Here is a 12,962-nt window from a genome sequence, read left to right as displayed (position 1 = left end):
TTAATGTCTTTTCAGGTTTCCATTTGTGGACTACATCGGATTCCCTGGACTACATCAGACCTGTGTGGGATTTAAAAAAAATAAATTGGTGAACCAGGAAAAGATTTAGAGTGCTTTTTTAAATAAAGTATTTTTGCGAGTGTGTTTTTTTTCCTTCTGTTACTGGGTTAGTAATTGGGGCATCTAATAGACACTTCTCCATTACTAGCACCGGGGCTTGATGTCAGCTGTGTTTTTGGACAATTCACAGCTGACATCAACCCCAGCTACCAGTGGCGTAGCTATCAGGGGGCAAAGGGTGTGGCTGCCACAGGGCCCGCACTCTGTGTCCCACCCGATGCTACGCTATTAACTGTATCGGCGACTGCAGTGTCCCGATACAGTAAACCTCTCTGGCAGAGAACTTAGGGGCCTGTGAGCCGGGAAGGGGGGGTGCCCGCATCACAAGTTCAACTGTATCGGCTTCCTATATGCCGATAAAATTGAAAGGTAAGATTGGAGAGGGAGCGTCAGCTGACGCTCCTTCTGTCATCATTCCCCCTCTGCGTCTTATGTCTCAGCACAGTGAACGCGATGACGTCACTACATGGCTGAGTTGCACAACAGTTCAGAGTGCTCGCTGCAGAGACCAGAACAGTGGGTGAACGAGGAGGAGAGGTATTATATTTTTTTCTTTTTGGAGAGTGCATTATACTGTATAGAGGCCTATGAGGAATGCATTATACTGTATGGAGGCCTATGAGGAATGCATTACACTGTATGGAAGCCTATGGGGGTGAATTATACTGCATGGAGGCCTATGACGAGTGTATTATACTATATGAAGGCTTATGACGAGTGCATTATACTGTAAGGAGGCCTATGGGGAGTGCATTATACTACATGGAGGCCTATGGGGAATTCATTAAAATGTATGGACGCCTATGGGGAATGCATTGTACTGTATGGAGATTATGGGGAGTGAATTACCGTATATTGTATGGAGGCGTATGGGAGTGCATTATACTGTATGGAGGCTTATGGGGAGTGAAGTATACTGTATGGAGGCCTAGAGAAAGTGCATTATACTGTATGGACGACTATGGGGTGCATTACACTGTGTGGATGCCATCATACAATGTGGAGATTACAATGAGGGAGCTAGCATACAGTGTGGGAGCTAATCTGGGGTCTCTGTACAGTGTGGAGGCTATTATATAGTGCTGGGGCCATCAAACAGTTTTGGGGCTACTAAGGGGTCAGTATGCTGTGTAGGGGGTACTATACAGTGTGGGGGTATTATACTGTGTATAAGACAGCATCATACTGTGTAGAGGGGAGCTGTATGGGGGAGACTCGGGACATTAACCCCTTCACGCTGCAGCCCTTTTTTATTTTTACCCTTGTTTTTCGCTCCCCTTTTTCCCAAAGCCATAATTTTTTTTTTATTTTTCAGTCAATATGGCCATGTGAGGGCTTGTTTTTTGCGGGACGAGTTGTACTTTTGAACGACACCATTGGTTTTACCATGTCCTGTATTCGTAAACGGGAAAAAATTCCAAGTGCGGTGAAATTGCAAAAAAAGTGCAATTTCACAACTTTGTTTTTTTACCATGTTCACCAAATGCTAATGTCATTATGATTTTCCAGGTCATTCCGAGTTTGTAGATACCAAACATGTCTAGGTAGTTTTTATTTAAAATGGTGAAAAAAAATTCCAGAATTTGTAAAAAAGAAAAAAAAAAAAAAATTGCGTAATTTTCCAAAACCCGTTACATCTCCATTTTTCGTGATATGGGGTTGGATGAGGGCATATTTTTTTGAATGCCGAGCTGACGTTTTTAATGATTCCACTTTGGTGTAGATACGATCTTTTGATTGCTCGCTATTGCATTTTAATGCAATGTTGCGGCAACCAAAAAAATGTAATTCTGGCATTTTGAATTTTTTTTTTGCTACGCTGTTTACCGATGGGATTAAATCTTTTTATAGCTTGATAGATCGGACGATTCTGAAAGCGACAAATATGTGTATATTTTGTTTTTTTTTTAATTGTTTCATTTTGAATGGGGTGAATGGAGGGTGATTTGAACGTTTATTTTTTTTGTAGTATTTTTAAAAACTTTTTTCTTACCTTTTGCATGCTTCAATAGTCTCCATGGGAGGCTAGAAGCTATGATAACCCGATCGCCTCTGGTACACACAGCTGACATGTGCAGGGAAAGATGTGGGCTCCGGGGCTGAGGGACACGACATGCGCCGTTCTAGTACGGTGCATGTTGTGAAGGGGTTAAATGTTAAGTGGTCACTTATTGTTATAGTTTAACTCAGGTTACTATGACTGTCAAAGGAGCACACAGAGGGTATTATATCTTTCTAGGGGGCAAAACTGTTTTCTGGGGCACATGCACAGTGCATTAATATATTCTAGAGGTTTGTTTTACCATCTAGAGGGCACACAGTAGGTGCAGTAATAGAGAAACATCCAGCAGCAGTGGTTCAGCATTGGGGTATCAACAGGATAAGGAGTTTGTGCAGGTTGGGAATAGATGGAGACAGTTCTGGAAATGTGAGAAGTCAAATACGTCTTTGTTGTAATCTTTGTGGCCGAGTCTTGACAGGAAGATGACATGTCGGTATGGGCCAGATGGAAAAGACGGGAAAAGTGAATGACTCCAACAGAAAGAACGTCAATAACTGTAATGTAATCTCTTATATGCTCTGTAGGACTGGTATCTACCACTATATGGTCACCATACGGCAGCAATATCAGTGTTGGTCTTTGTATAGAGATTTTTTTTGTACCAGCGCGGTCATCTGCTGAGGTTCTCCTACATCCACTATCAGGGTGTGCCACCATAGTTGTAATCAGGGTTACCTGGTTAGAGGCTCACTCAGAGGAACCAAAACTGTAGGGACATCTCTGCCAACTACCATTACCCCGATTGCCAATGCACCAGGCAGTTGGAACAGCCAAGGCAAAGAGCCAGTATTGGTGCATCTAATGTTATGCGCCACTTCTAGGGAGGCTGCGGGCTGGTATTTTTAGGCTGGGAAGGGCTCAATAACCATGTACCTTCCCAGCCTGATAATATCAGCTCACAGATGTCTGATATCATATATCTATCTGTATCTTTGCACATTTTTAGCAAGGAAAAATCTTTCCTTTCTATTCTGGTAAGGCTCACACGGACGACACATGGATGTTACACTTATGTCATCCACGTGAACATGTTCAGTACGTATTGTCATCCATGCTCCTGGAAAAGAACGGACATGTCTATGTGTGGGCCACATTGACACACATTCCATGTGAAAACAAAGATATGTGCACAGCCCCATAGATTATTATGGGTGTGTGTGAGTCTCCAGTACGTGTGAAAACGGACACTACACGTACGTATGAAGGGGGCCTAAAAGTGATCATAAAAGGGACCTTCTCAAGCAAAGTGTGCCATACTATAACGGTGCAACCTCTATTGTTTTTATGGCTAAATCTGACCCGTCTGTAGTCTTGATACATTAGTAAGTCCCTAAACTGTCAATGTCCCTCTTCTTAGCAATGATAATAGAATAGACCTATCCACATTCCTTACAATTTGTGAGCAGAGCAGTAATCAATTCTCGACAATCTGTTGCAAACCACTTTGACATTTACAGATGAAGCTTACTAAGATATTTCTAAGCACGTCCGCAGATGAAGCACTTGGGATTAAAGAAGGATTCTGAACAAAGCTTAGGTTGCCTGGTGCCAATAAGATTAGATTCTAATATTCTACCATGTCAAATTGTGAAGATCTCCTCTCTGACGCTTCAGAAAGCTTTTTATGGGTTTATTTCATTATGCTGAATTCTAGTTGCCCTTTAATAGGTCTTCTGTCAGCTATTCTGTATCTGAGGTATCTATAATAATAAATGCCCTAAGCAGCTTCCGGTTGTAACAACTTCCGTCCAGTTGTAACCGGTGACGTCACTGCACACCTCTTTCCATGTTAACCCTCAACACACACACTCCTGTCACCTTTCACCATCTCCACTCACTCTTTCACTCCACATACGACCCCTTCTCTCACTCCGTCTCTCATACTCACGCCGTCATCGCCGCTGATCCACGATCCCCGACATCTTCTTCCGCCGGCGCCATCCTGGATCCAGACGTCCTCCAGGCCGGCGACATGTTCTTGCGGCGACGCCATTTTGGATGGGCGAAATCCCGCGATACTCAAGATGGCGTCGCCGCAAGAACATGTCGCCGGTGAGGATGACGTCAGGATCCAAAATGGCGTCGGCGAAAACTCGCCGACGCCATTTTGGATCCCGACGTCGTCCACGCCGGCGACATGTTCTTCCGGCGACGCCATCTTTAGTATCGCGGGATTTTTCACGATACTCAAGATGGCGTCGCCGCAAGAACATGTCGCCGGCGTGGACAACGTCTGGATCCAGGATGGCGTCGGCGGAAGATGATGTCGGGGATCGTGGAGCAGCGGCGATGACGGCGTGAGTATGAGAGACGGAGTGAGAGAAGGGGTCGTATGTGTAGTGAAAGAGTGAGTGGAGATGGTGAAAGGTGAGAGGAGTGTGTGTGTTGAGGGTTAACATGGCAAGAGGTGTGATGCTATCGCATTCTCCCGATGCGATAGCATCGGGCCATAATCTAGTATACACATATGAGGCACAGAGTAACATCTAAAATGACTGCTTACCCATGGGAAAACATGCTTACGCTGTGTGCAGAATTATTAGGCAAATGAGTATTTTGATCACATCATCCTTTTTATACATGTTGTCCTACTCCAAGCTGTATAGGCTTGAAAAGCCAACTGCCAATTATGTAAATTAGGTGATTTTCATATTTGTAATGAGGAGGGGTGTGGCCTAATGACATCAAAACCCTATATAAGTTCTGCTTAATTATTAGGCAACTTCCTTTCCTTTTGCAAAATGGGTCAGAAGAGAGATTTGACAGACTCTGAAAAGTCAAAAATTCTGAGATGTCTTGCAGAGGGATGCAGCAGTCTTGAAATTGCCAAACTTTTGAAGCGTGATCACCGAAAAATCAAGCGTTTCATGGCAAATATCCAACAGGGTCGCAAGAAGCGTGTTGCTTAAGAAAGGCGCAAAATAACTGCCCATGAATTGAGGAAAATCAAGCGTGAAGCTGCCAAGATGCCATTTGCCACCAGTTTTGCCGATTTTTCTAAGGTTTTATGGACTGATTAAATGAGAGCGACTCTTGATTGGCCAGATGGATGGGCCCGAGGCTGGATCAGTAAAGGGCAGAGAGCTTCACTCCGACTCAGACGCCAGCAAGGTGGAGGTGAGGACCTGGTATGGGCTGGTATCAAAGATGAACTTGTGGGACCTTTTTTGGGTTGAGGATGGAGTGAAGCTCAATTCCCAGACCTACTGCCAGTTTCTAGAAGACACCTTCTTCAAGCAGTGGTACAGGAAGAAGTTGGTATCGTTCAAGAAAAACATGATTTTCATGCAGGACAATGCTCCATCACATGCATCCAAATACTCCACAGCGTGGCTGCCCAGTAAAGGTCTAAAAGAAGAAAAAATAATGACATGGCCCCCTTGTTCACCTGATCTGAACCCCATAGAGAACCTGTGGTCTCTCATAAAATGTGAGATCTACAGGGAGGGAAAACAGTACACCTCTCGGAACAGTGTCTGGGAGGTTGTGGTGGCTGTGGCACGCAATGTTGATCATAAACAGATCAAGCAACTGACAGAATCTATGGATAGAAGGCTTTTGAGTGTCATCGTAAAGAAAGGTGGCTATATTGGTCACTGATTTTTTTGTTTTGTTTTTGAATGTCAGAAATGTTTATTTCTACATTTTGTGTTGTTATATTGGTTTACCTGGTGAAAATAAACAAGTGAGATGGGTATATATTTGGTTTTTATTAAGTTGCCTAATAATTATGCACAGTAATAGTTACCTGCACAAACAGATATCCTCCTAAGATAGCGAAATCTAAAAAAAACCCACTCCAACTTCCAAAAATATTAAGCTTTGATATCTAGGAGTCTTTTGGAATGATTGAGAACATAGTTGTTATTCAATAATAAAAAGAATCCTCTCAAATACAACTTGCCTAATAATTCTGCACACTGTGTAGTGTAGTGTAGTGTATCAGCTTTTCACACCTCTATAGACTGATTGACCAACATTCAGCTACAGTGTATATGTGTTTTTATGCTAAGGTCCAGTATACACATTAACGTGCCAGAGGCCCCTCTTCACTATTGTGTTCCTTTGGTCTCTACTTAACCAGTGTGCATCCCATTAATTTTATCATAATATTTTGTCGCAGGCTGTCATCTCCTACACAGTATAAAGAAATTGTATTCTGTTCCTAGGCAATCATTCAGACCGAGGCACTTTCAGGCACACATCCCCTGAATGTATACAAATGACAGTGGCCACAAATGCTCTTTTTTTGTAAGATATCTTTATGCCTTCTCTGCAGGTTATTAACACTTCCCTATTACAGTATATATATCTAATATATAAAGCTCAAGTGTGTGTATGTATGTATGTATGTATGTATGTATGTATGTGTGTGTGTCTGGGATAGGCATCCGCACCGTCGCAGCTACAGCCACAAAATTTGGCATAGTCACACGTCTGGACCCCGAGAGTGTCCTAAGCTATGTTGTGAGGCGAAATTTTAACCCCGCGCGTTCCAATTCACCAATTTTGCCCCTATCTACATAATGGGGAAAAAGTGTGTGTGTGTATCAAGCCCCGCCCCTCATTATGATGTCATAATGGTTGCCATGGCGACGCTGATGTCATCATAGGTTGCAAGCCCCGCCGCTCATTATGATGTCATAATGGTTGACTATGGGATGGAGGATGTGTGATGGGTATATGGGCACTGGACTATGGGATGGAGGATATGTATGACGGGTATATGGGCACGGGACTATGGGATGGAGGATGTGTGATGGGTATATGGGCACTGGACTATGGGATGGAGGATATGTATGACGGGTATATGGGCACGGGACTATGGGATGGCGGATATGTATGATGGGTATATGGGCACGGGACTATGGGATGGAGGATATGTATGATGGGTATATGGGCATGGGACTATGAGATAAAGGATGTGTGATGGGTATATGGGCACTCGACGATGGGATGGCGAATATGTATGATGGGTATATGGGCATGGGACTATGGGATGGAGGATATGTATGATGGGTATATGGGCACAGGCCTATGGGATGGTGGATATGTATGATGGGTATATGGGCATGGGACTATGGGATGGAGGATAATTATAATTTGTCATAACTAACCACAGCTAGTTACTATGCCCGGGCAGCGCCGGGCTCTTCAGCTTATATATATATTATACAAACTTGGACTTTCCAACATGACAATTATCCAAAACACAAGGTCAAGTTGACCTGTCATTGGCTACAGCAGAACAAAGTGAAGGTTCTGGAGTGGCCATCTCAGTCTCCTGACCTCAATATCATTGAGCCACTCTGGGAAGATCTCAAGCATGCAGTTCATGCTAGACAGCCCAGGAATTTACAGGAACTGGAGACTTTTTTGTCAAGAAGAGTGGGCAGCTTTACCATCTGAGAAAACAAAGAACCTCATCCACAACTACCACAAAAGACTTCAAGCTGTCATTGATGTTAGAGGGGGCAATACACGGTGTTAAAAAATTTTGATCAGGTTCATTTGGATGTTTTGGGTTGTCATTATGATTTAAAAAGAAAAAACACAGTAGACTGACAATAAATGGCTTCACCTAACCACTAACCATGAGTGGAGAAAAAGTTTTGGTGTCATCATTCATATTCTCTAAAAAGGGCCAAGAAAGCAAAAATTCTGCAGGGGTATGTAAACTTTTGCGCACAAATAAATAAATAAATATATATATATATATATATATATATATATATATATACACTGTATATATATACACATACATACACACACACATATTCACACACATATTGTAATTGGTCATATACATGTCAAAAGCTGGATGACAATACTTTAAAATAACAGATGACGCCTTTTTCCACTTTGCTATGACACAAAGTGTGTCCTAAATCCATAAAGTTTTCTGTATGCTAATATATACCAGTGACATGCTGTTGCCTACTGTCCAACTGTAAAGAAAATTAAAATCTGCAAGATACTCTTATGCACTGGCTTTTTATAGGACAATGAAGTCTGTAAGTCTTCCTATAAAATATAAAAATGTATGCTGAAGCATAATTCTCCCTATGGGGACGATAAAAAGAACACTCTTGGTCTCCACCGGATGAAGGGAGTTGTACTGAAATATGTATAACTTATAAACAAGGAGAAGACTTTGGTGCTTGAATGCAGTCTGTACACAGCCTCATGCACGCCATGTCCCAATGATTATAATATTGTGGAATATAATGCAAATAAGCCACAACATTCAACCATGGGAATACCTCTTAAATGGAACTTGTCACAGAGTTTTCTCTATGTAAACTCATGCCACCAGTACAGTTTGAATTTTCCCATATGGTATGATGATGAGCACCGGCTGGTCTGATGGCTATAGCTGGCATCATGCACAGCACAACCTTTTTGCCTACTAATGCAGCCACTAATCAGAAGACCGATGCAAATGCAAAGGATTACTTTCCAATGGCGAAAAAGTAGATCACGTCAGCTCACCAGATACATTAACTGGATAATTCTTGTAGGGTGTGGTGCACGGAGGAGACCATGGGCTGGTTCCAAAGCAGGAAAAATTGTATATAAGAGTAGAAGATTTCTAGCCAATAAAATGTATAAAACCATCATTAATTACTTTGCTCTTAAAATTATAAAGATGAGGAATAAAAATGGAATCACTCAGTCTGTGTGTTTTAAGCACTATGGCTCTAAGTTTTGGTCATACAAGCCTTAGTGCTCGACTCGCATAGACCAATTATTTGTATTTTTTTATTCTCTCTTTAATCCACACTTATTTTCTCCTTTCTGGTTTATGGTATGTGGGTCGGCAGAGGTACAATAGAGGTTGTAGAGAAGTAATAAAAAAGAGGTTAAGAACATGATGCTGCTGTGAAATCCTGACGACAGATTCCAGTTGCTACATGGAAGAACCTTTTTTTAAAAAAAAACCTGTATGCAATACCGAGATACCAGTGACATTTTTCAATATTGGAGCTACAACATCAGTGAGGTGCATTAGAAACGTGTCGCCATGTTGACACCTCCTCTGGTTGCAAGATCACATGTTTCCATTTTGCACATTGGCCAAGTAATTCCATTTTTTTTTCCTCGATGCTGGAAACACAGCTCAAGTTCACTCAGCGCAGAAGAAATGCTCAGTATCATGTCAAGGAGTCGCATAACATTCGAAGAATGTCCTGAGAGCATCAAAGAGGTGACTTGTTGATCTGGTGGTGCTGGCACAGCGTACTGCCACGTCTCATGCTGAGAGGCACATAACCCTGCTTGGAAGGAGCTCTATCCTGAACAGCGCAGAACGTAATTACTCCAATCAATCTGTTACATTGTAATCAGACAGCCAGCAGGTGTAAGGAATAATATTAAGCTATGGTGTATTTCACAGCTCGGAGGGATGAGAGCTTAGACACAAATCACTCATACAGTGAAAGCGTCTGACTTATATGATAATCTTCCCCTGTCTGCCACATAATGTTGGGTTCTCAACCAGAAGGTCTTGGGATCTGATCCCTGCCTTACTTCTGGCCTATACTGTGCAGCAGAAGACAGAAGGTTATTCATAATGTACCCTGTGAACACTGCTATGCATCCCAGGAGCAAGGGCATATATCGACACAATGGTACAACAATGTGTGTGGGGTTTCCTATGGATGTCGGTGAAAAATAATCTAATTATGAAACATACGGATGACCTTCTATAGCTACCTGTGATTGTCATCAAACACGTCCGGTACATCCCACCAATGTATTCACCTAGTCACTTAATCTCAGACCCCACTATGTGTGCTCGATAGAAGGAGGGGAGTAAATCACTGCACAACAGATAGGGTCAGTGTCTGTTCATTGCTCTTAATGTACATGTATAGTTTCCTGAAACAGCAGGAAGTTAGGTCTCAATTCATGAAAGTGTTTTCACCAGATGTCACTGTTCTGTTGTCGGGTGTCCTGGGACCGGGGGTTTTCTTCCCTGTCCCTACCACTTGGGATGCCCTAGCTCGCCCTGTTCCTCAGATTACTTCTGATGGTGAAGATGCTGGGGCCACTTACCTTGCCTTATCTCCTGAATTTGCCCTCAGTCTGTACCCTTCTCCCACCCAGGGAAGAGGGGAGTAGTAGTATACCGTAATCCACCAACCAGACTACCAAGGTAATACGAACAGTACCAAACATACAAATATACTCCCACATACAACAGAGGAATGCATCTGGCAGTGGAGGATGGGTTTAAACCAAAGTATCATAAAAAAAGGAATTATCACATAATCAAAACCTAGCGACTATCACAGATAAATCCACCAACCGCCTACTCTAATAACCATCAACAACAACCTCCAGCCATGCAGAAAAAGCTACTCTGACAATGATTGCTAGTCAGGGCCCAGTTTATGTAGGAGATGGGAGTGGCCAACAGTGAACAGCTGAGCCTTAATGCAGGAAAGTTTCCAGGAGCTCTCAACTGAGCAGATTAATTCCTGCACTGCTAAAAAAAAACCTGCACTGTTTAATATGAAGGTGAAGTGCTTCTAATCAGTGCAGGAGTAGGAGAAATCAGACGCTATGGTCTTCTGACTCCTCTCTGTCGCGGTAAACCTGTGACACCAGATTTCTAAAACAAAACACTTTGAAGAGTTGAAAAACTTTGCAGTTGTGCAAAAACTTTGTGACTTTTGTGTTTTCATGCTAGTCCAGACCAGATCCGGCAAAGCTGGTGGAGCATGGGTGGGATGGGGTGTGATGAAGTCAGCCTAGACAAATTCTTAAAAAGTTTTCCCACTTTAGAGGCATAAATTATAGAGAAACATTTCTGGTAAGGTGCTTGCAAGTGATAACATGCCCCATATTCGTTAACTGGCTTGCATCACTTAATGAATTAGGCGCATCTTAGTCGTACATGCCCATTATTAAGACTTGCTTACGAAACGTCAGTTTTAATCCATGCGCTACGAGTCAAAAAATGCCCCAGTGGCTAGTGTGTAAATTGAACAATAAAACATTGTTAAAATTGAAAGAAATAAACAATACATTTGACACAAAAATGTAATTTAAACTATAGATCATTTTCTGATAACACGTTCCTTTTAAGCCAGTGCTGCAGACACATGGAGAACAAATAGCCCTTATATGCAAGGACATTGCAAGAAACACCATATATCTCATTTTCTTGGATCCCTGTGACTATGACAAGAGAGAAAACCTCTTCCTTTTCCTATAAATCAGTGACAGCAGGAAACTTTTCATGTTGCATTTTAATGCTAGGTAGTAAAAAGACACTTTTCCTATGCTGTGAAATGAGTGGGCATATCAATGTAAGGTCACTGCTTAGAGCTTGAAAAAGACCCTGGCCAGTAGACAAAGATGGGAATAGGTTTTATTGCTAAAACCAGTATGCGGCATACTCACAAATGATCTGTTGAGTCTACATCCAAGTCGGGATCTTTCACATGTGCAAGGTTGTGGTCAATGACTATTGTTTCTGTGTTTGCTAAGCAAAATCCATTGGAACGCATGATTTCTGAAACATAATAAAAAGAAACTTAATGTGGATAATACTTGTATTTCAACATTGTTATTTCACATTGTATTAGGTCGCATTCACATTCTGATAGATCTTAGGTACCTCCGGGTGGATACGTTTTTTTTATCATTCCTACACACTTGACTGTTCAAATCAGATCTGCAAAACAGTCCAGACTATGTAATTTAGCGATTTTATCTCTGATCGGGCACATGGATCAGTTTAAAACAGATGTGTGAATGGTCCCATTGTCAAAGTCACAGGAATGTACAAAAAGAAATGGAACAACAGCAATAAATTAGTATTTAGCTATGTAGCACTTTACATGTCAAAGCGTACAAATGCAAGTTGAATCAGATATTACAGAGTAATAACACATAATTCAAAAATTCAAGCAAGAGTGAGCTCCCTAGTCGTAAGAGCTTACAATCTATGAGAGAAGAGGTGTGACACAAAAGGTGAAAAGTGCTTACAGTGTAAGGTCCAGCCATATTTGTAATAAATGAGGAGTAAAGCTGCATGAAGCAGTCACAAGCCAGTATCTGTATATGTCCTCATACAAACTGCTACTGAGTGCATGGAATATGTGAATATTCAGAATTGAGAGTCCTCAGTGGTTGATACCTTTTAATGGCTAACTGAAAAGATGATAACACATTGCAAGCTTACGAGACTACTCAGGTCTCTTCATCAGGCATAGACTAATACAAAATTTGAGGAATCACATATATATGCACAACACAGCACAGGAAAAAAATGTTGCTGTCCGTTTGTGCAATTTTCTTCAGAAGTGGTTTTAGTTCCATAAAGATGCGGTACATTCTGGTATCCTCCATTTCGATACAGGAAAGATGTATATCCGTATGTATAGATATATACAGTGGGGCAAAAAAGTATTTAGTCAGTCAGCAATAGTGCAAGTTCCACCACTTAAAAAGATGAGAGGCGTCTGTAATTTACATCATAGGTAGACCTCAACTATGGGAGACAAACTGAGAAAAAAAATCCAGAAAATCACATTGTCTGTTTTTTTTTCATTTTATTTGCATATTATGGTGGAAAATAAGTATTTGGTCAGAAACAAAATTTCATCTCAATACTTTGTGATATATCCTTTGTTGGCAATGACAGAGGTCAAACGTTTTCTGTAAGTCTTCACAAGGTTGCCACACACTGTTGTTGGTATGTTGGCCCATTCCTCCATGCAGATCTCCTCTAGAGCAGTGATGTTTTTGGCTTTTCGCTTGGCAACAC

At 41.7% G+C, this 12,962-nt stretch overlaps 1 protein-coding gene across 2 annotated transcripts in view; it reads right to left on the bottom strand.

The window, feature by feature from the left end:
• Positions 1-12,962, bottom strand: part of PXDC1 (PX domain containing 1) — a 70,619-nt gene that overhangs the window by 14,193 nt on the left and 43,464 nt on the right. For both annotated transcript variants that reach the window (XM_073567588.1, XM_073567595.1), the window contains exon 4: positions 11,594-11,705. In XM_073567588.1, the coding sequence (XP_073423689.1) occupies positions 11,594-11,705 (112 nt within the window). The remainder of the gene's footprint in view (positions 1-11,593; positions 11,706-12,962) is intronic.

Source organism: Dendrobates tinctorius, unplaced genomic scaffold, assembly GCF_039654945.1.
Source record: "Dendrobates tinctorius isolate UK_male_01 unplaced genomic scaffold, ASM3965494v1 ptg000004l, whole genome shotgun sequence".
In the NCBI taxonomy this organism is placed as follows: domain Eukaryota; kingdom Metazoa; phylum Chordata; class Amphibia; order Anura; family Dendrobatidae; genus Dendrobates; species Dendrobates tinctorius.
This window is presented reverse-complemented; position numbering and strand designations above follow the sequence as displayed.